General features: G+C 41.4%; 1 protein-coding gene across 3 annotated transcripts in view; it reads left to right on the top strand.

The window, feature by feature from the left end:
• PLEKHM3 (pleckstrin homology domain containing M3) overlaps positions 1-22,384 on the top strand; it is a 174,121-nt gene extending 151,737 nt beyond the window's left edge. For 2 of the 3 annotated variants that reach the window (XM_041737121.1, XM_041737120.1), the window contains exon 8: positions 21,265-22,384. In XM_041737121.1, coding sequence (XP_041593055.1) covers positions 21,265-21,442 — 178 coding nt within the window. In that variant the 3' untranslated portion in view covers positions 21,443-22,384. The remainder of the gene's footprint in view (positions 1-21,264) is intronic. The other variant, XR_005985002.1, reaches the window with a different exon arrangement.
• Positions 22,385-22,746: the final 362 nt, after the last annotated feature.

The raw sequence follows: 22,746 nt of genomic DNA, 5'->3' as shown, positions 1-22,746 counted from the left end.
TGCAACATGGAGAGAACCTTAATTTAGACTGTTGACTCTGGGCAGCCCGCGTGGCTCAGCAATTTAGAGCCACCTTCAGCCCAGGGCATGAGCCTGGAGACCCGGGATCAAGTCCCACGTCAGGCTTCCTGCATGGAGCCTGCTTCTCCCTCTGCCTGTGTCTCTGCCTCTCTCTTTCTCTGTGTCTCTCATGAATAAATAAATAAAATCTTAAAAAAAAAAAAAAAAAGACTGTTGACTCTAATTAATAATGTATCAATATTGGTTCATTCATTATAATCAATTTACCACACAAATGCAAGATGTTGATAATAGGGAAAACTGGGCTTAATTTTTCTGTCAATCTAAAACTGTCCTAAAAAAAATTTAAAAAAAAAAAAAAAACAACCACAATGCATCCAGCTGAACAGTTGACTCAAATACCAAAACTAATCAATGTGAATAAACTATATTAGGACAATTTCAGATTTACAGACAATTTACAAAGATGGTACAGAAAATTCGCATATACCCCACACCCAGTTTCCCCTATTAACATCTTATATTAAAATGGTATATTTGTTACAATTCATGAGCCAGTATTGATACATTATGGACAAAAGTCCATAGCTTTTTCAAATTTCCTTGGGTTTTTTTGTTTTGTTTTGTTTTGTTTTTTAATTTCCTTAGTTTTTACCTAATTTTCTTTTCTGTTCCAGGATACCATATTACATGTAGTTGTAACATCTCCTCTTGGCTATGACTTTTCTTAGACTTTGGTTTTTAGGACATTGATAGTTTTGAGGAGTATTTTGTAGAACCCCTCTGTGAGGATAGACTTGATGTTTTTCTTACGATTAGACTGTGTTTTATGAGTTTGGGGAGGAAGACCACAGGCATAAAGTGCCATTCTCATCACATCAGACCAAGGGTACATACTAACAACATGACTTACCACTGCAGTGTTTGTGTCAGGTTTCTCCACTGGAGATACTCTTCTCCCCCCACCTTTTCCATATTATCCTACACTTAATTATACTCCACTTCCCTTGGGAGTGGAGTTTATACAAAATTATTTGGAATTCTGCTTGAGTGATTTGTCTCTTCTTCCTATTTATTTTTTTAAATTATCTATTCACATCAGCATGAGCAGGTGCATATTTGTTTTAATTTTTGGGTTATAATCCAAGATTATTTTGTTGCCCAAACTGTTCGAATTTCTGCCCTCCAGCTCTTGCAACTGGCTCCTGCATCATTTTTGACATACTCATATCATTGTGGGGTTTTGGTTTTGATCATTTCCATACATTCTTGTGGTACCAGATGTTCTAGACACATCATATATATTTCTTGTCCTAATCCTAGAAGTAGCCATTTCTCCAAAGAGCCCAGGTTGCTTTTATTTGAGAATATAATATTAGAAACCAACATCAGGGCACTAGGTCGCACACACATTTTTTAAAGCCCTCAATCCCAGGACTCATCCCATGACAAGGGAAGGATGCTTCCCTCTGACTACACATCAGAATCTCCCGTGAGACTTGTTGGTTTTTTTGTTTTTTTTTTTTAACTCTAAGAATCTATCTTCAAAGGCTTACCATGTGATTCTGCATCACAGCCAGAAGAATCACTGCTCTAAATAGCTGTGGCCATGGGCAGAGGTGCCAGGTTCTTATAAGAATGATCACATTAGCACGTCTGTAGGTTCAGGGTGCCCTTTACCCAGCAGGAAGGAATATTAGCTAAAGATGTGCTGAATAATTAAATGTGATTAATAAAAATAAATTTAAATAGTGGGGTAATTTTTTAAATTTACATGTAACTGAAATCTTGATGGGTAAAGTAATGTGATTTTGTGAGATTTGTGAAATAATCTCATGTTGCAAAAAATAATAATCTGACAGTGGGAGACAGGTAATAGATATAAATGAAAGATAATTGTTGAAGCAAGGTGATAGGTACACAGGGGTTTATTACACTATTCTCTCTACTTTTGAGTATGTTTGAAATTTTCCATAAGACATATTTAAAAATCTGTAAGTAATTGGGATGCCTGGGTGGCTCAGCGTCTGCCTTTGGTCATGATCCCAGGGCCCTGGGATCAAGTCCCACATCAGGCTCCCCGTAAGGAACCTGCTTCTCCCTCTGCCTATATCTCTGTCTCTCTCTGTGTCTCTCATGAATAAGTAAAAATCTTAAAAAAAAAAAAAAATGTAAGTCAAAAGCTTAGGTATGATATATTCAGTGAATTCATCACCATGTATCCTTGACCACCTTGCTAAAGTCCACACCTCTGTGTCCTCAGATATATACTTAATATCCCTTCAGATTCGAACATCATTTGAACAGCATAATTACAACTCAGTAATAAAGCATTCCACAAGTATCAGAACTATCCATCCTTTGAATAAGTGAGCATACTGATTTATTATTTATTTATTGAGCATACTGTGTTTGTGCACGGGGCTAGGCTCTGGAGACACACAGTGAACATGGCATGCTCCTGCTCACAATTTGTTCAGTCTCTAGTAAGAGACACTGAGCCATTAGGCAGTTATGCTGAAGTGTTAGAGGAGCCACAGTCTAGCGGGTAGTCCCAGAGCACTAGGAAGGGGCATCATCCATAGGAGTTATGGACACTGTAGGTGAAAAAGCAGTTCACAATTTCTAAACTGTTAGAGAGCTCCATGTTGAACTCTAAAGCACTGACTTAGGTACTTCAGTATCAGAATATACTTGGTTTTAACACACTTATTTGATAATGACCATATGTCAAACACTGATCAGCTCTTCAGACTTTTTCCTTATTGAATTAATTGTTATGCAGGAGGAAGCTTCCTGAATATGTAATTTAAAAATATAGCCCTAGTGTTAATTTTTAGAACGCCATCTCTGACAGATATAGAGAAAGTGTTGAGATTGTAGGGAAATGGCATTAATAATGTACTGATACTGGTGCCAGCAATTTACATAGCTCATCATTTCATTTTTAGGCCAGTCCTCTGAGGGGGTACTGTCTCCTCCGTTTAATAATGGGGAAGCCTAGGTTCAGAGGAGGCAATGAACTTTACCCAAGAGATGAGGCCAAAACTAGAACCCAAGTACATCTGACTCCAAAATCCATGCTTCTTCCATTACCCATCACTGTTTCTTCTGTACCTATAGTCTTCAAACCAGTTTTGCAGTATACCCCCTAAAAGACATGTGAAGAAACTATGTGCCTCTGTTGTTAAAGAAGCCTCCTCCCAAACTGTTATTTTGAATTCTCCCTATATGTGCCATGGTAAAGATTTTTACACTTGGAGCAGTAGGTCAGAGTTAGGTTAGGGTGAGGGAGAGATAGAGCGCCGAGCAGCTGGGATGAGGGGCTGAGGGCAGAGACTATAGTGGAGCCCCCTCCTCTGCACATTGCTAGGCAGGTCAGGAGGCCCAGGGGCGCATGTGGGAGCTGAGGCCTGTGGAAGCTGAGGACGCCTTACTCAGGCTAAGTGTGCTATATACTATTACCCCCTCACCATTCAGATGATAATGCTGACTGTTTTACTTTGAGGTAGTCTTTCTTCTCCAACACAAATTAATTACATACTTCTAAGTAGGAAAACACTAAAATCCAAATTGTAAGATTTTAAATACAATAGTAAGATCCAGAATCCCAGAACTTAAGCCTAATCCAACATTTACGCTTCTAGATAAAGGAAAGCACAGTTTAGGAGAGATAAACATTCTCTTAAAACAGCAATAAAATTCCACATCCTAAAGAAAGAGAAATGACCAAACATACCTCCTTGATTGAGAATAAGAAGAAATAAAAACTCTAACTTCCAAATTACAAATCAGAAGAATGGACCGATAACACTCTAAGGCTTAAGGGAAAACAGTGAATATAAAAGCAAAAAAAAGTCACCTATATGCACAAAGTGACCCAAGGCTTAGATTTTTTTTTAAGATCCTTAAATTGCCTTCTATCTAGCTTTCTTTCTGACATCTCTACATATCACTAACCTTCTCTTGTTATTAAAGACATAATGCTGCTAAAGAGACCATCCTGCTGCACAAATTTGTGTGAAGATGCCATTCTTGAATCTTGAAATGCTTCCAGATCTCAAGTACATGAACATGAATACTTCATCTTAAAAACACTCAGCATGCATTTTAACATGGGACTTACAAAATATACCAACTCTCATAAATCAGTTCCAACCTTTTAGTCTGATCCATTTGGTTTTGTTGATTTTTTCTTGTGACATACAAATCATCCCCACAAGTTTTCCAATATGCAAAACATTGCACTTGGGAGACTTATGACCCCTATTTATTTTTGGCTATATGTAGATGTGGGTATACTGTAAGAAGGGTATACTTAACACTGAATTTGGTGTGTGTGTTTCATATAGTACGCATTCCATAAATAGTTATCATTTGGTGCAGCTCTCCCCAGAATATCATGCGCATTCACTTAAGAACACCAACAAAGCTTTTTAAATAAACTGGTTAGTTAAGAAAACTTAAAATACCTGAACCATCTGAAATAGAGAAAGATTCTTTATGATCTCTTACATGTTAAATCTAAAAAAACCAAACTCATAGATACAGAGACCAGAGTGGGTGGTGGTTGCCAAATGCAGGGGGTGAAAGTGGTCAAAAGATAAAAACTTCCAGTTATAAGATAAGTTCTGGGGATATAATGTACAGCATGGTGACTAAAGCTAACAGCACTATATCATATATTTGAAAGTTGCTAAGAGAGTGGTAGATCTTAAAATTTCTCATCACAAGAAAAAAATTTTTAACTACACTAGGTGATGGATGTTAACTAAACATTGTGGGTAATCATTTTGCAATATATACACATATGAACTCATCATGTCGTATACCTGAAACTAATGCAATGTTATAAGTCAATTATATCTCCATAAAGCTGGGGGAGGCAGAGAAATATTTGCAAGGACAGAGGAGCATAGTGAAAGTCTGAGTGCACTACTTTATATGTAAGCTTTATCTGTAAAGTTGAAGCAACTGACCTACTGTTTTAAGTATTTCAGCAGTGTGAGCATCAGCCTGCCCAGGTCCCCAACATTTACTTGTCCCAGAGAATGCATTCAAGGAAGTGTTCTTCCTGTTGAGGGGGGAGGTCATTTGCAGTTCAGCTCAGCAGTTACTCTTTTAAAAGGGGTCTGTGTTGTTTGAAGCACTAGGGTTTGGAGAAGCAGATTGAGCATAACTTGACAGTTTTTCTTTGTGTACAGTAGTTGATCACTCCCTCCCCTCCTCCAAGAAATAACGATTACACTCAGGACCTTGAACTTATCAACACTAAACTCTTAGCAGTTGAGTTAACATACTCTGACACCATGTCCAATTTGTACACATTTCAAGAACATTTCCTACATATGTCTGTTGAGAATGAACACTGGCCTCATAGAAAAAGCCATAGCAAGTGAGTTTCTAACAGGGCCTCTCGTCTTTTTCATTTTAAGAAATCTATTTTGTTAGGTTACTTACAGAAAAAAGAAGGCCTCCCAGAGAACTCAGCCCAAGCCCCACTGCTTTCATCCATCTGGCCAAATTTCAGAAAGGCCCAGTTTGTACTGAAGAACATGGAGGCTCCTCCCAACACCCTTGTGAATTGGTCTTTGTCATTTTACATTTCATGGCAATCCACACAACCCTGCCCCTGAGGACCTCAACTTGTTGGGGCGTGGAGTTTGGTCTTTGCCTTGGCACTTTCTGCCCTTCCTGAAGCTTCATGTACACACAAAGTTTCCAAGAGCTAATTGCAGTCGAACCTTAAAAAGGTTTAAAAGAGAGAAAGCAACTGCTTTATTATAAAGCACAGAATTGCTTCTTGCTATAGAAGATACTGAGATGCAGTTTTTCTCAGCACAGCTTGAGCAGTCCGCTAAGAGCTGTGTGTTGTGGGCCCTTGCTTCCTTTGATTTGTCCCTGGAGGATGAACATGGAGATGGCTTTGCCCAAAGTTGTCACTTCCTTAGTTGCCTAGAAAATCACCAAACCCCAGATTTGCCAGCTACCTTACAAAGGCTTTTCCATTTTTTGAGAAGCCAGTTATAGTTTGTCATTTCTTGAAAGACAGGTTCGTGTTTAGGCAGGAATATTTTGGCAGCGGTTGGAGAATAGATCAAAACTCCAGAGGAGAACGAGAGAGAAGCGCTGCCCAGAAGCTGGTCTTTCCTTGTGGCTTCCTATTTGTTCAGCCTTCGTTTTTGTCAGTCCTTGCACAAACAGACTGAATACCTGGATTATTCCCTCATCTGGACCCAAATACACATACATTACATACCCCTTTCTCACTAATCAGCCTGACACATTCCTTTGTTGGTAAATGGTTCCAAAACAAACACTGTCAGCGCACCTAATTAGCAGGTTTGCGGGCTGTGCTTGGCAGTCCTGTTACATCCTGTTCAACAATAGAGGACAACAGCCTTGGCGAGGCTGGGCTTAAGGGAGGGAATAGCTCCCCCCAATGCGTATATGCTTTTTTTTTAATGATATTTCCTTTCTGTGGCTTTTCTTGGGAAGCAGCCACTCAATGCATATTGTGATGAGGTGTGGGATTCCTGAAACAGCTAGAGGAAATTTGGAACTCCTCTTCCTAGGTACCTTTGCTGAGGAACCTTTAGTTTCCATCTGCTTACTGTTCTTTCCTCTGTCTGGTATTGACGAGGAGCAGAGTGAGGAATTTTCTCCGCATCTTCTAACACTGATGATAGAGGACAAGACCCCTGCCTGTGTTCTGGAATCATAAATTAACAGAGATGGAAAGGCCTGTGGAGAACATCTGGACACTTGGGGGGTAGAAAAACTGAAGCCCCACGTGCTCAAAGGGTTTGTCAGTGGCAGAAGCAGAGTGGCAACTTACCAAGATGCAATTCTGCTCTTAGGCTATCTGACCGCCTGCTCTTCGATGTATTCATTGTGTCAAGGTTTTCCTTGATTAAAAAACAAAAAACAAAAATCTCTAACACAGTGTTAGTTTTAAACTTTGGTCAAAGAGTAACTTGGTAAATAACATTTCACCTTGGCCTGGTGGCTCCTGTATTCACATGTCAAAGTGTTTCAGAATGTCTGCTAACACAGACGAGACCTCTGTGAAACCCTCGTTTCACAGGGCTGACCTGACCCTCTATGCCATTAAGCCACTTTATAAATACAGTGCATTTATAAATGTAGTCCTCCCCGGTAGGCTGCCATTGTTTTTTTGAAGCCATTTGGTCACTTGAATAGATGGCTGTCATCTCCACCTAGACACATTTCTTACCAGGCTTCTTGTTAGGTGTCTGGTTAATACTGTGTTATCATCTTATCTCTAAGCATTTCAGACAACCTAATTTTTTGTTGTTTGGCGGCAACAATGTTCATCGTTATTTAACTCATAACTGTCTAACTGATTTGCATTAGAGAAAATTTTAAAAGTACACAGAGAGTATAAAGAAAATTTTCCATACGTATGTATGCATGTTTACTTTTTAATAAGATTGGCAGTATGTTGAATATATAGTTTTATATCCAGCTTTTTTATCACATATCAGAATCAAGTTCATAAACTTTTTTTTTTAATTTTTTTTTTAATTTTATTTATGATAGCCACAGAGAGAGAGACAGAGAGAGAGAGAGGCAGAGACATAGGCAGAGGGAGAAGCAGGCTCCATGCACCGGAAGCCCGACGTGGGATTCGATCCCGGGTCTCCAGAATCGCGCCCTGGGCCAAAGGCAGGCGCTAAACTGCTGCGCCACCCAGGGATCCCAAGTTCATAAACTTTTTGATGGCTACTTTAACAGGAGAAAAAATTTATTGGTTCTAAAATCATTAAGATCTATCTAAAAATTAGAGGCAGACTAATCCACAGAAAGATCACTGGAGTAGAAATACAGAAGTCTAGATGTCATCCCTAACTCGTCCACTGATTTGCTGTGTGACCTTTGACAAGCCATCCCCCACCCCACCTCTGGATTTGCCTACCTGGTATATAGCACTGTTTTAAGCTCTTATTAACAAAGAACATAGAACTTTACTTCATCCAGCTCCTTTGCTTATCATTTTGTACCAGTTTTTTTGATAGTTTGTCATGATGTTTTCAGCAAGGTTGACTATTTTTGATGCAATTTACTGAAAGGATTAAGATATAAATTCAATTTTTGATTCAGTCCACCATTTTGACATAATGTCAGCTCCATGAGGAAATGGACTTTTTTCTATTTTACTCTCTGCTCAATTTTCTGCATTTAGAACAGCACATAGTAAATTTTCAACAAATAATTCATGAAGAGCTTATTTTTAGTTTTTCAGATCTGTGCTTTTCCATGTATTTTCATTTATTTTAAATAACTTTTAAACGAATTTCAAGGAAACTATATATTTAAATGTAGACATTACCAAGCTATGACTTTATTGAGTGATAGCTAACGTTCTATCATATGTTAGGCATAGATGTATTTTTCTGGCCCAATGAAAACTTTCATGTCAAAAACTTGAGTTTTGCCAAGCTACTCAGATAGTTTTAATTTTCAAAACATCTTTTTGGCCGTTTTTTAGAGTGTGTTTTTTTCTTTCCCTGTGGCACTGTAAATAAGTAACCTGAATACACAATAGGGAAGAGAGGAGTGTTTACCTTTCCATACAAAAAATGTTGACTCTTCAGCCTGAGCAGTATGTTCTGAAATGAACTATTTTATGCTTTAGAATTACAAAAGGTACAATAGGAACTTGGTTTTGTCAGCATGTGTTTTTGATATTGTGAGACTGTTTTCGCCTAATTATCGGAATACAGATAGCAAGATCTTGTTAAACTTATCTTTTAAAAATCCTTTTTTTGGGACGCCTGGGTGGCTCAGTGGTTGAGCGTCTGCCTTCAGCTCAGGGCATGATCCTGGAGTCCTGGGATAAAGTCCCACATCGGGCTCCTTGCCGGGAGCCTGCTTCTCCCTTTGTCTCTGTGTCTGCCTCTCTCTCTGTGTTTCTCATGAATAAATAAAATCTTTTAAAAAAAATAAAAATCCCTTTCTTTTCTTTTTGTTTTTATTTCAGCATCTAATTTATATATTTTTTTAAGATTGATTTATTTATATATTCATTCATTCATTCATTCATTCATTCATGAGAGACACAGAGAGAAGCAGAGACATAGGCAGAGGGAGAAGCAGGCTCCATGCAGAAGGCCGACGTGGGACTCAATCCTGGGACTCCAGGATCACGCCCTGGGCCGAAGGCAGGCACCAAACCGCTGAGCCACCCAAGGATCTCCTATTATCATGTCTTTATTAAACCTCTTCAGTATTCTGAATATTAAACCACTTGATGGTGCATCAGGAAATATTGGCTCTGTAGCTGTCATTAATAATCATCTGTTCAGTTCCTGATGCTTTCAAAGTATTTAAACTAGAGAAAAGGCTATCTCTATTGATGTTCATTCTCTACCACAGTCACCACTTGGACTCAATTATGTCTATGTAGCATAGAACTTGCATAGAGTCATCTGCCTGTAACTCTCACCCCCTGACACATACCCCTTCCCTTCTTCCCTCCCCAGGGAGGCTGGCATCCCCACCCAATACCACAGCCATAGCTCCTGAGAGATGCCAGCTGTTGAATTCCAATACAGTCCCCTTTCTGCCTCACCTTGTCCTCACAGCATCAGCCTGAAATTTGAGGGAACACACAAACTAACCTTAGGAGGGCAAAAGACTATACCACATACCCTTAACTTGTCTCACTTACTTCTGGTAATGGTGGTAGGGTTGGGGGGGAGGGGTTCTTAACAAAAATAATGGGAAGAATTTTATGAACTTTTGATGAGAAAACAGGAAAAGATAGCATGTGAAAAACAGAAATACGGGAATTTCCTTTTATAAAACCCAGAACATAATAGACTGCCTTGCAAGTCATGAGCCAGTGGTTGATTCAAAGACTGCATTGGAAACATTGGAAGCCACTAACTTGAGCTGACTTAACTTCAACTGAAAAAAATCTAGTTTGGCCTTGAGAGGTAGGAAGCTGAAGTATCTAAAAGCCATTCTTTAAGAGGAGTTAACACTTTTTTTCTAGAAAGAATCCTTGATGGTGGAGAGAAAGGAAATTTAAATTAAAAGACTTAGCTGGAAAGCAACTTACATCGATTTGAAAGAAAAATTTCAGAATTGAGAATAAAAAGAGATAAGAAAATTTTCCTTGGCAGTGGGGAAGATGTGGGAGCAGGATGGCAGGGCAGGGTAGAGGAGGGGATAGTGAGGCCTGAGGTAACACAGTTTTCATACAGTGCTTGAAAAAGGCACCAGCCAAGGGACCTCGGGATAGAAATGAATGTCAAAGCAGCAAGCAAGAAAGATGACTTGTCCTCCCTTCCGCTTCCCTGACAATGCAGTTAAGGTATCTTATTTAAAAGAGAGAAACCTAATCAGGGGAACCTTAATATTTAGAAAGTACCCAAGAGCAGTACGTAACCCTTCTCCCCACCTTGCCTAACCCTACCCCAACGTTTCATACTTCAGTTTTTCTCCCTGGGAGGTCTAGAGAGCTTGCCCTGGCCACACTCAGAGAAATGAAAGAAAAGGCTTAGTTATTAGTTAGCATAGCACTTTGCTACCCAGACCTAAGCTAAAGGCTCCCTCCCATTGGCTTTCCCCAGTGAGCAAGCGTGTTATTGCCTTTGAGAGTTTCCTTTACTGATACACTGGCATCTAGCCTTCTCTACCCTGTTCCTGTCTTATGAATACACATGTTGAAAGACGTAAAGTTTTCAGTGACTTTGAGGTCTTACACGTCTGCTCATGGCTTGTATACATAGGGAGCATAACTATTTCTGTTAGTATGATTATCAGTTCTATCCAGTTTTTACTAATATGCAGAATAAAAACAAAAGTTCTAACAGTTTTCCCTGAATGAAAGGGACTACGAAAACATGCTTTGTTCTTCACATCTTCCTTTGTTCAATGATAATGTATACCATGCTTTAAGCATTATTGCAACTATTTCTCCAAGATAATGCATCCACAGTTCATGCAAAATAGGATAATTTTAACTACTAAAAGTGTGTACCTTACTAAACAATTTTATGTTTCCTAAAAACATGTAAACAATCAGTCTTAACAAATTTATACAATACCTTTATCACTATATAAAAATGAAAAAAATATAAAGCCAGAATTACTCCTTGACCACCTGAGATGTTTACACAGGTGCATTTCACTTTAGATAAACCTTATAAATTATACTAGAAGTTTTTAAAATTAGTTAATTATATACAATTCAAAAAATTTTTATTTAACATTAAGATGGGTGGCAGTAAACTCTCCTAACATACTCAATATAGAATTTGACCTCTAAGTTGTTTACATGAAGGGAGACTGTTTTTGTTAGATATAAAAATGTAGTATATACTACACAGTACAGTGCTGGCATAGGAACAGACAGATCAACAGAACACGATTTCAGAAAGTACAAAAATAAACTCAAGTAATATGGGAATTTAGTACATGCCAAAGGTGCACAGCAAATTAACAAAACAAAAGATGGAACATTCCTTAAGGAATGAAACTGGGAAGTAGACAGCCATTTGGAGAAAGAAAAATAATTCCGGATTTTACCATACTCTCTATGTCAAGATCAATTCCAGATGGATCAAATATTTTGGTGTAAAAATAAAACCCCTAATGTGCTAGAAGAAAAGATGAGTGAATATTTTTATAATCTTAAGTGGGGAAGGTCTTTCTAGCTTGACACAAACCTAGAAGCCATGGAAGCAAAATGCTTTTAAATATGTTTTTAAAAAGGTAAATGCTTAAAGTTCCGTAAAGACAAGTGCAAACAGGAAACTTAGAGATTTTTAACACATTTAACAAAGTATTCATTTCCTGAGTATAAAATTTTTTTTAAACTCAGTAAGGAAAAGTCATTAGACAATGGGCAAAGGACATGAAGTAGCCGACTGAAAAAATATGTAAATGGCCAATATCTGAACAGCTTAATATCACTTCTAATTAAAGAAAGTAAAATGAGGTTCTTACCTAGCAGCTATGAGAAAATATTAATAGATATGAAATGCAAATCCCAATATAAAAACATTAATACCACTTCTCATTTTCATTTTGCAAAGTCCATATTTTTGTTCTAAATATTTACAACAGTCCTGTCTAATATTTCAGCCCTGCTCTTTTAGGAAACAACTGGCCTAGAGCAACAGTATTCAAAATGTTATATTCATCAGAATTCTCTGGAGGGCTTGTTCAAACACAGATTGCCAGGTCCCACCCTAGAATTTATGATGCAGTAAGTCTGGAGTGGCACCCAATAATTTTCATTTCTAACAAATTCTCTGATGATGCTGGTTTGGCTGGTCCAGGGACCACACTTTGAAAACCACGGCCTAGAACACACTGAATATTAGAAAATTACGTGATATCATCTCATTTAAGACAATTGTCTTGGTGAGAGGAGACGAATTAGGGGAACAGTGTACAGTAATGACAAAACACTTTGGATCTTTGATTTGAAGGTCTTTCTCCTTCTGAATGTTTTGCATTTTTCTAATGTACCCATCCTTGAAAATGTCTTATTTTGGCTCCATTAGGACTCTTAGTACTTTGAGGATCTGGTATGTAATATGTTAAATAGAAGTAAATCCCATTCAGAGTCTTAGGAATATGTATCATCCTTATAAATTATTATTTCTTTTCAAGAGACCTACATCAAAACGAGAGAGAGAGACAGACCTACGTCAAACACCTTGACAGTTTAATTTGTCAGTTTTACATTAAAAAGGTGGACTGGTGAATCACTGGAAGTCCACGTGTAAGCTTTTTTTTAACTCTACATTAGCCAAATATTATTATATTCACTACCTCTTAGATGTGGTAAGACACAGCTAAACATCTCTTGGACTCTTAGGTGTATTGAACTAAATTTTTATAGAAAGCCACTGGTCTTATTTATGGTTCTCTAATGGCTACAACTATGATATATTCTAGCTTCTTCTGGAAATTATAGAAAAATTCTTAAATCTTCCTGCAGTTTCCTTACTTTTTCTAATATTAAACAAGATTTTTCCTAAAGTACCCGAAGAAGAAATGGACATTTATTGACAATTATATTAACTGTAAGGTGAACCATTAAAAAACAAACAACAACAACAACAAAAAACCTGAGAAGTGTCAGAAATACTAGTTTTTTTCTATCCTCAAATAACTATTTCACTTGGGTCAAACCTATTAAGATTTCATATACATACATAGAGTATTACTGAGAAGTTCTATCACCATCCACAAATTAGCAAGAAGCATTTAAGCATTGGCACTAAAGATAATGTGATTTACCATTCCCAATGGGATAGCAAAATTAACAAATGAATTAATTAACCCTTGTTTACATTCTCTTTCAAAGCCATGATTTTAAGTAAAGCTTTTGTCAAAGCTATTAACTGAGCTTGGTTTACAAACTAAAAGTGCAAAGCCAAAGGCTTTGTGGTCTGCAATCAGGGAAAAACTCTTCCTTAATTAACTCTGAGGATTAAAAGGTAAATAAAAAGATCGCTGCAGGGCATACCAACTGTTCTTCCCATGATTTGAGTCTTAGCAGATATTTGGGCCTGTGCTAAATAACTTAAAGGACCACTAGCTAGCAACAGGAGGAGAGCCAGACTTCAAGTCAGAAGACTAGAATCAAGGCCAGAGTCGATCACACACTTACTAGTTTGGGGACCAGAGAAGCCACCAGTTACTTTATTACCTCATTTCATTTTATCCATATACTGAGTGACTACTTATTAGAAATGGGAAAGCAGGAACGCCTGGGTGGCTCAACGGTTGAGCGTCTGCCTTTGGCTCAGGGCGTGATCCCAGAGTACCCGGATCAAGTCCCACATCAGGCTCCCTGCATGCAGCCTCTTCTCCCTCTGCCTATATCTCTGTCTCTCTGTGTGTCTCTAATGAATAAATAAATAAAATCTAAAAAAGACTTTAAAAAAATAATAAATAAAATAAAATCTAGAAAAAGAAAGAAAAAATAAATTAAAAAAATAAAAAAGAAAGAAAGAAAGGAAAGAAAGAGGAAAATAAATAATACCTAGCTCAGAGAGGTATTATAAGGATAATTTCTATAAAAACAGGGGAGAAGGCTATACAGATGTTGCCTAATTTAAATGTCCAATATTGATCTGCCTGTATTTGCATTTACCATTCAGAACTATTGGAATAGCTGAATACACCAGCACATATACACCTAAATCTGCCAGACATCTGGCCAAAGGAGCTAGACCTTTCCCAGTCTCATACAATTCCAGTCAAACCATACGGATATATTTTGCCCCACTCCCACCCCCAGCCAAAAAAAGAAGAAAAAAACCCACGATGAATAATCCCAAATGTAGTCTATTCCTCACTCTGCATGGAGCCACAGCAGTTCTGTAATCCAACATCTCTAGGCCCTTTGCTCTCTTCGTCCCCATTCCCCTTGCTTCCCCTGAGGCAGAAGAGAAGGGCATCTGCAGCGTGTGTGGATTTCTAGTAATCCTGGCTCAAGGCTTCACCGGAAGTGGTGCTCCAGGCAGAGGCTGTGAAACTTGGACTGTCCCCAGCCATCAGCACGTTACTGGAATTGTGTGAAACGTTTATTTTAACCCTCCTATTCCCCCACAAAAGAAAAAATCTGTTCAACTGTATCATAATTAACTCATTTTACCTTAAAATGTTTAGTAGCATGTTCTGTGTGTTCTTCTAAGCAGCATACATACCTACATACATACATCGCACATGCGTACGTACGCAGGCATACACCTATGTGACTTCCTATACAAGCAAATTATAAGTTAGTGGCTTATATTCATTTACTCACACAATAACAGGAGAAAACACCAACCCAAAACATTAAAATAGCCAGGCCCCAATAACTACCTCCCTTAGCGAAGAGATTTCAATAATCATCTTGGTTTCTTGGAAAAACCAGTAATAGCTAGTGGCTCCGTGGGGCGCCTTACATAGTAGCCATACACCCGACCGCACTCGCATGCCGGCTCGCATGCACTTATTTCTGCACCCCACCCTAGTCGCTGTGGGCTCTGCAGAGTGGAAATCAGCCAGAGCTCTGCCCTACTCTGCAGGCCTGTCCTTCCACTTGTCAGAGATCCAGCCAAACTCAAGGCTGAATTTCAATCTAATGAAATATCTGAGGTCATTGCCTGCGCCAAAAATAAAAATGCAGCAGGAGAAGAATCCAGCATGAACAGAGCAGCAGCATTTCAGTGACCTCAACTTGGGGCAGGGGCCTTTAGCAGCTTCCTGTGACCTGCATATGTGCAGCTAGAATCTGGAAGACACAGACAAAGCCATCGAGCCTGCCTCTAATTGGTCTCACATCATCAGCATTCCAGAACAGGAAACTGTCTACGGCCAGGAATTCTTGCCGCTTTGCCATAATATTTGAGAAGCAAACCTTTGCCCCTGCACATATGTAGTTCTGTCTGTTTGCAGCAGGTCCATTTGCTTGGTTTGGAGAGCGGAAATAAGACCACCGTGCCTGTGGCTATTAGATTTCTAGGGTGTGAACCTCCCTGTCACCTGCCAAAGGTCAGTAAGGTAATCGTTAGGTCAAAGACTGTTCCTAGAGTGTAGTCTCACTTAATGATGCCTTTACTAAAAGAATGAGATCTAGGTTGCCCCCGACTGGCGGAGCTCTGCCCCCGCTGCCAGCCATAGCCAGGGGACTGGTACATAGGCAAGCACGTACCTTGCCCGACACACGTGGACAGTTCACGGCACTGCCCCCTGGAGTTTCCAAAGAAACAGAACTAGTCCTTTCCTCATCTCACATCGTGTGGTATAGACGGGTGCCAATACGCATAGGGTTCACACCTGTGCGGCTGTCCCAGTGGTTAAAACACAAAAAATTCTTCACATAGGATGCCACCTCTAGCCAGTCCCCATACCACCCCCAAAATAAAAAGTCAACAACACTGAACCATTCTGGTTTTTTTGGCGGGGAGGAGAAAGGGTGCTGATGAGGGGCTGGGGAAAATGCTTAGAAAGGAATCCTTACTATTGAAATGTTCTGAGAAAGAGGCAGAGTCAGCTCCTTTTGGCCAAATTCCTGATAACCAGAGCTGCATGTACTAGTCTGTAAGCTATTTCGTGGTTTGATTAATCAATGCAAATAAATAAAATTTAAAGTAATACTCTTCACTTTAAGGATCCTCCCATTCAGTCCTAGTTCGTCGGTTTGAGACATTCCAAGGAGCAGCCAGCAAGGTATTCCCACTCACCCATCCACAGACCTTGGGCTAGAAAATGTGGAAAGAGAAGGATAAAACCCAGAGTAGCTTTTCCCTGCCCCCTCACCCCTGCACAAAATCTGCAAGTTGGAAGGAACTTTAGATAATCCAGCCTCCCCTTTTACTTATACTTCTGTGGAGAATGGGGGGTTCAGGGATGAAGTAACTCACCCACGATCCCAGGGACAATGGGGCCAACCTGGGCCAAGAACTCCATGCTCCTCACTCTAGTTGAGCCCTCCTCTCTGCAGTAATCAGCCTCGTTAATATTTTCTAGTCTCATTTCATTGTAGATGTTGCTGAAACCTAACTGCTTCACAGTTACATAAAAGCAATTTATTTTGTGGAACAAATACAAGTTTTTGGTTTAGATTTGCTAGTTGGCCTACACAGGACATGAAGAAGCAAAGACCACCACAGAAAAACAGCCCAGATGTTCTTGGCCAAAGAGCAAATACGCGCAACTGAGGGCCAACCACCAAGATGGCTTTTGAGGAAGACTAAAAAATCAGAGTGAATTGGTAGAAAGTTAAGGGTCTTAGTAGCAATGCACAGAATTGTGTCATGGGTATTGACTTCTTACCTGATGTTCTAAATTAATTTTAAAAACCACAGAATGGGTAATGCCAGCGAGTTTCGGCTATTTTAACCGAATGATGTATTGAAAGTATACATCTGTGAAAATGAAATGCATCAGTAACACTATGTTGGACCTTATTGGTTGGTGTAAGCCAGCTGACACTTGCAAATTCAACCTGGAGAGGGCACTGTTTAAGTGCCCCCTGGGTACTCCTTTTAGGATGCCTTCTCCAGGTAGATTATATGTCAGTGGTTTTCAACTGGGATGATCTCCCAGCCCCTTCCAGGGCACATCTGGACTTTTGGCAGTGTCCAGACACACCATTGGTTGTCACAACTTGGAGGGAGGGACTGTGCCCAGCATCCAATGGGTAGAGGCCAGGGATGTTGTGATCATCTTGCATGCATGGGGTAGCACCCCACAACAGAGAACTATCTGGCCCCAAATGTCAGTAGTGCCCAGGCTAAGATCCCTGGATTCAGTGAAGCAATGAATGTTTTCAGGAAAACCCCATGGGATGGCTTTGGTCAGTAGCAATACGTGTCCCTGTGGTTGCATTCTCTGTGACACTAGAAAGGAGGACATGGTTCTTTGTTCTCGGAGATGCACAGCAACAACCGAAAGGCAGTGGAACTGCTGATTGCTGGGAGCTGGGAGCTCAGAAATGAAGATGAAACTGGCTGGCTTTCATTTGATTTATCACTCGGGAACATGGAAGGACATTTCTCTTTCATTATCTGCTGCAATTTTCTACATGGATGATTGCACTGGTAGATTTCCCTTATATACAAGATGTGTTCCTGAAAAGTTGTTTGTAAAATCAAACTTTAAATACAGTCAGGAAATTCAGCAAACACTAAGGAGGCAGTGAACACTTTTAAAGTGAAAGATCCTTTTAAATAAAGCCGTTTCTCAAAGAGGAGCGAGGCTATAGGTTGCATTTTTTCATGTAAATGCTTTATTTTTCTTGCACATTTTTCTTACAGAGCTCTGTAACGTTTATGTAAGAAATAGTTTTTTCTTCCTCCTTCCTTTCCCTGACATTCATTTCATTAAAAAAAAAAAAAATGAGGGGGAAAGTTAACAATGGAGTGTCTGAATTTGGGAAGGTCATTGATCAGTCTGTCCATTATAAAGTTCAAAAGATGACTGCTGGCTTACAAATGGTTAGAAAATAGGACTTGGGTACATTCTGAAATCATTAATTTTTTATCTCAGACTTTTTTTTTTTTCTTCAGTTACTGACCTTTGGCTAGAAAGAGCAGGTGTACTCAGCCCCTCCGTCACCCCATGAGTGTTTGTCGCACCAGAAATACCCAGTAACACTCAGCCTCTTCACCCAAGCAGGGTGCGGGGTGCCGGTATCAGCAGAGATAAGGGAGTGGTTCTGAAGGAACCCCATGGCTTTCTCCTTATCAATCGCTGCCCTAGGGCAACATCCCTGGTGTATAAATCACTAACTCAGCAGGGCACGGGGGGGGGGGGGGGGGGGGGGGCAGGAAGGAGGAAATGTATTCGATAAGGCTACCATTAGTGTCACTTCAGTGATAGGAGGGTACAGAAGTGTGATCCAGTGAGGACAAAGCCACTGCCCCGGGGAGGAGCCAGCCAGACCAGAGGCACACAGAGACCTGAGTCTAACCTTCATCCCACTAGAGGAGGGAGGGGCTAAGGGCCGGGAGATGCTAGAGAGGATCCCACCTCGACCGTCCAGGCCCCTGTGGCTGCAGCATCGAGGCAGGTAGTGGAGTCATCATGAAAGATGGCATCACACACCTGCTCTTCCAGAGACGGTCACCCATTTTTGTCCCACAGAACCCCAGGAGTAGGAAGGAAGTCACTGTGAGCAGCACTTTACAAATGAGGAGACCAGAGCACCAGAAAAGGCAATGACTTGCCCCAGATAACTCTAAAAAAGGGTTGTGACTGGAGCACGAGTCTTCGGACTGGAAGCTTGCGCTTGCCTCCAGGACAGCACATTCCCCTCACTCAGATGACCCGGCCTCAGGAGGCACCACGCCCAGGCTGTCAGGAGTCCTGGGTTCTAGTCTCAGCTCTGTCTTCAACTCAGTGTCCTCATGAGACAATCACTGCCCCTCTTAGAGTCTCAGTCGTCTTATGTCTGACATGAGGGGTTGATCAAGATGTCCTCAGGTCACCATGTGACATTGGTACAGTCAGGCTGCAGGAAGAGTTGTCAGAAGACAGCAGGAGGCATCTGCTCACCCTGGGAGGATCAGTCTTGGCTGTATTATTGTGCCAGGAGCTCTGTTTTATTTGTTATTCCCTTTGAGCCTCATAAGACCTTTATGAGGGACACGTTGATGGACACTCCATGTAGCAGATGAGGTGATGGAAGCTCAGAGAGGTGGAGTAGACTTGCTCCAGGTCACTGTCACAGTCTGCTCAGGCTGTCCTGCAAAATACCACAGACTAGGGGGTTCAAACAATAGATACTGATTTCTCACGGTTCTGGAAGCTGGGAGTCCCCAGATCAAGATCCAGCAGGGCTTGGTTTCCAGTGAGAGCTCCCCTCCTGGCTTGCAGATGGCCACCTTCTCGCTATGCTCCTCACACAGCCTTTCCTCTGGGTACACACAGTCGAGAAGCTCTCTGGTTCTCTTATAAGGACACTAACCTGTCAGCTCAGGACCCACCCTTAAGAACCTACTTAACCTTAATCACTTCCTAAAGACCATATCTCCAAATACAGTGTCACAAGGGGGTAGAGTTCAACATAGGGATTTGGTGGCAATTGAGGGGTGGGACACAATTCAGTCTGTAGCAGTCCTACAGCAAGAAAGTGATTTGAAGTCAGGCCATGTCCCTCTGTGCCTGCTTTCCTAAATACCACTATGTTTTACTTGCCCAGAGAGCTGAGCTTGGGCAGAGACGGCCGGGTACAGTCTCTGGACTTCTGTCTTTTGGTCTCTCAGCTGTTCAATACGCCCGCCTCCCCTTCCCTCCCACCCCACCCTACCCCTCCCTTGCCCAGCTTCTCTGCTCCAAACCACTGCCTCCTGTCCTGGATACAAGGGTGGGAGGGAGGATCTTCCGTGAACCAAACTTTCTGAACCCTGAATGGTGCCAGGGCTCAGTCAGTGGCAGGCTAGGGAACCGGCCTATGCCCCGGACTGAAGCCCAGGACACTAGAGGAAAAGCAAAAGAAGCACAAGCTGAGCCTGCAGTCCTCTTTGGGCCCAGTCCAGTGCTGGGCCCTCCATAGATGGTTGCAGGTTGAATGAAACCATGCGGGCCCAATTCCCTGGCTCCTGAGATAAGGGAGTAGTTGCTTGTCACTCCCATTGGGCAGAATGGGAACCTAATCCACACTGGCCAGCCACCTCCCAGAGCAGCCATGGCCGTGCTTGTCACTTACTCATTATTAAAGACTTTGCAGTAAAAACAAGCCTTCTGGCCTCATGCACAGGCTTCCACCAAGCCAGACAACAAACTAGTCATCCACCTGGAATGCCTCCTCTCTATAAATTACAGTATCTGCGTGTTTTCTTTAAAAACTATTCTCTTGGATCCCTGGGTGGCACAGTGGTTTGGCGCTTGCCTTTGGCCCAGGGCGCGATCCTGGAGACCCGGGATCGAATTCCACATCAGGCTCCTGGTGCATGGAGCCTGTTTCTCCCACTGCCTATGTCTTTGCCTCTCTCTCTCTGTCTCTCTGTGACTATCATAAATAAATAAAAATTAAAAAAAAAAAAAGAAAAAAAAACTATTCTCTTAAAAAAAAAAAAAACTATTCTCTTCCCCACTTTCTCATGCTTTACCGTTCCCACTTGTGTTAAAAGGTGGGCTTACAAAGGTTTTCGTAACTTAAAAAAAAAAAAAACTCAGAAGGACAGTAGACCCAAGGATTCAGAAAATGAAAATGTGTCATTTTATCTTTCCAAACTGTCAAAGGCGGCAAGGAGTACCAGGGCCCCCCCCCCTTTCCCACGTTTACAGAGGCTGAAAGCAACCTTTTCCCAGCGCTGACGCTGGGGTGGCGCTGCTGTTGAGAGAAGCGCGTCACTCCGTCACTCCCGTTCCCCATCCCCGTGCTCCCACCCCTAGGCTTGCTACCCAGCCTCCTTCCAGAGGAAGGGACACTGATGCACAGTTTCTGGAGCTCTGTCCAGCATCACCGTGATCACGTGGTTGCTAGTTGACTGTTGGCACCTCTCTACTGTGAGCCAGAAGCCTCACCCCAACTAGTTCCAATCGGGGGGGGGGGGGGACTTTTTCTTTTTTTTTTTTTTCAAGTAAAATTCAACCTTGAGCATCTTGGAAAAGGCAAGAGCCCACATTTTCTATGAGTCATCGCTCTTCCCAGTGGCAGGGCTCCCCGGGACGCATGTTGTCCTCCGAGCTGCACCGAGGCTTTTCTGTCTTGCTCTCGTCAGCCTCGTTCACCATCTCCGTGGTTGGCTTTTGCAGGTGTGAAAGCTGTGGAGCCGTTTTCCATGCCGAATGCAAAGAGAAGTCCGTCCCCTGCCCAAGATGTGTCCGCCGAGAGCTGCAGAAGAAGCAAAAATCTTTCTGGCGGAGGCTGAACATGGACGAGAGCCTGGAGGAGGCTTGCAACATGTTCGAGCTGTCCTACCAGAACACCTGACTCAGCAGGAGCCTGAGGCCAGGGCCTGACCTCTCGCTGATCCAGCAGCCCAGTGGCTTCCTTGCTAGCCAGTTAGATCCCTCTGGAAGAAGAGTATGTCTCCTGTTCAGCTAGATAGAGATATATATTTACACACATTCCCACATACCTGTTCATCCCGTATGTATGTTCTGTGTAAATCGCGGTCAGTGGAGCCACTGTGGCTCAAAAAAAAAAAAAAAAAAAAAACCCCAACTACCATTAGCTAAATCACACTTAGCCCTGAATTTCAGCAGCTTGCTCCCAAGCAAAATGTGGTTTACACACAAGGCTTTATAGGTCAGACTTTTTTTTTTTTTTTTTTTTTTTTTGCTCTCAGGGGCTGTTTTGTTACACAGGACACAGGAGGAAGCTTACCTACGGGACCACAGAACTTCAGGTTATTTTTGTGTTATTTATTTTTAGCCGTTGCAGAGGACGAAGTCACTGAGGCAAGCACTCATCATCGTTTGTTTCATGTGAAAATCTTCGGACACAGGAGTGATGCCTGGATGGCCCAAGGGGCCCTGCGTCCCTGACGGCAGCACCTCGGTTTCTACCACACAGGTGGGGATCCCCTCAACCGAGCCGAGTGGCTCAGAAGTGAGGCGACTGAGCTCCCTCTGCAGAGCATGCACCCCTGGTTTATGAGGAGAGCTCCTTCTGGCTCTGAGGTTGATCTCAGGTTTTTTCCTGAGGGGAAAAAAAAGGGACCTCTGCGACCAATACCTGCACGTTGTCGGCTGTTTGCTGGTACGAGTCCCAGCGCTACCCAATGACACGGCGCCCCTCCATATTTGGTTGAAAACACAGCTTTCGAAGAGTTTTCCCGGGGTCTCATGGGTAATAGTTATGATTTTGTAATAGTGCTGGCCTGAGGAAATTTCCTGCGATTGTGGTTAAATACATTGGTTTGTAGACCTATGGGTATAGTGCTTACCTTCTATGAGATGGTCTTCGGTGTCTTTTCACAGAATTTTGTGTAGGCATTTCCTACTTATTTATTTTAAATACTTTATTTCTCATTGTTCTTCACTGCACTTTCATTTGGACCCTTAATTTGTCAACTTTGCCACTTCTACGCTTTTTAAATTGTTTACAAAATCAAAGTAACATGGGACGTCAGAACACGTTAGACTATTAAGAAAATACCAAACTTATAAGTAATGAATTCAGTGTAATAATATTGTTTAAATAAATATACACACACACACACATAATTGCCACCTTAAAGTGAAACAGGAAGTGCTAAATCGTATCATAGGAATAGGAAATATAATGCACTG

The sequence above is a fragment of the Vulpes lagopus genome, chromosome 22, assembly GCF_018345385.1.
Source record: "Vulpes lagopus strain Blue_001 chromosome 22, ASM1834538v1, whole genome shotgun sequence".
Lineage (NCBI taxonomy): Eukaryota > Metazoa > Chordata > Mammalia > Carnivora > Canidae > Vulpes > Vulpes lagopus.
Note: the sequence above shows the minus strand (reverse complement) of the source record. Positions and strands in the feature narration are given on the sequence as shown.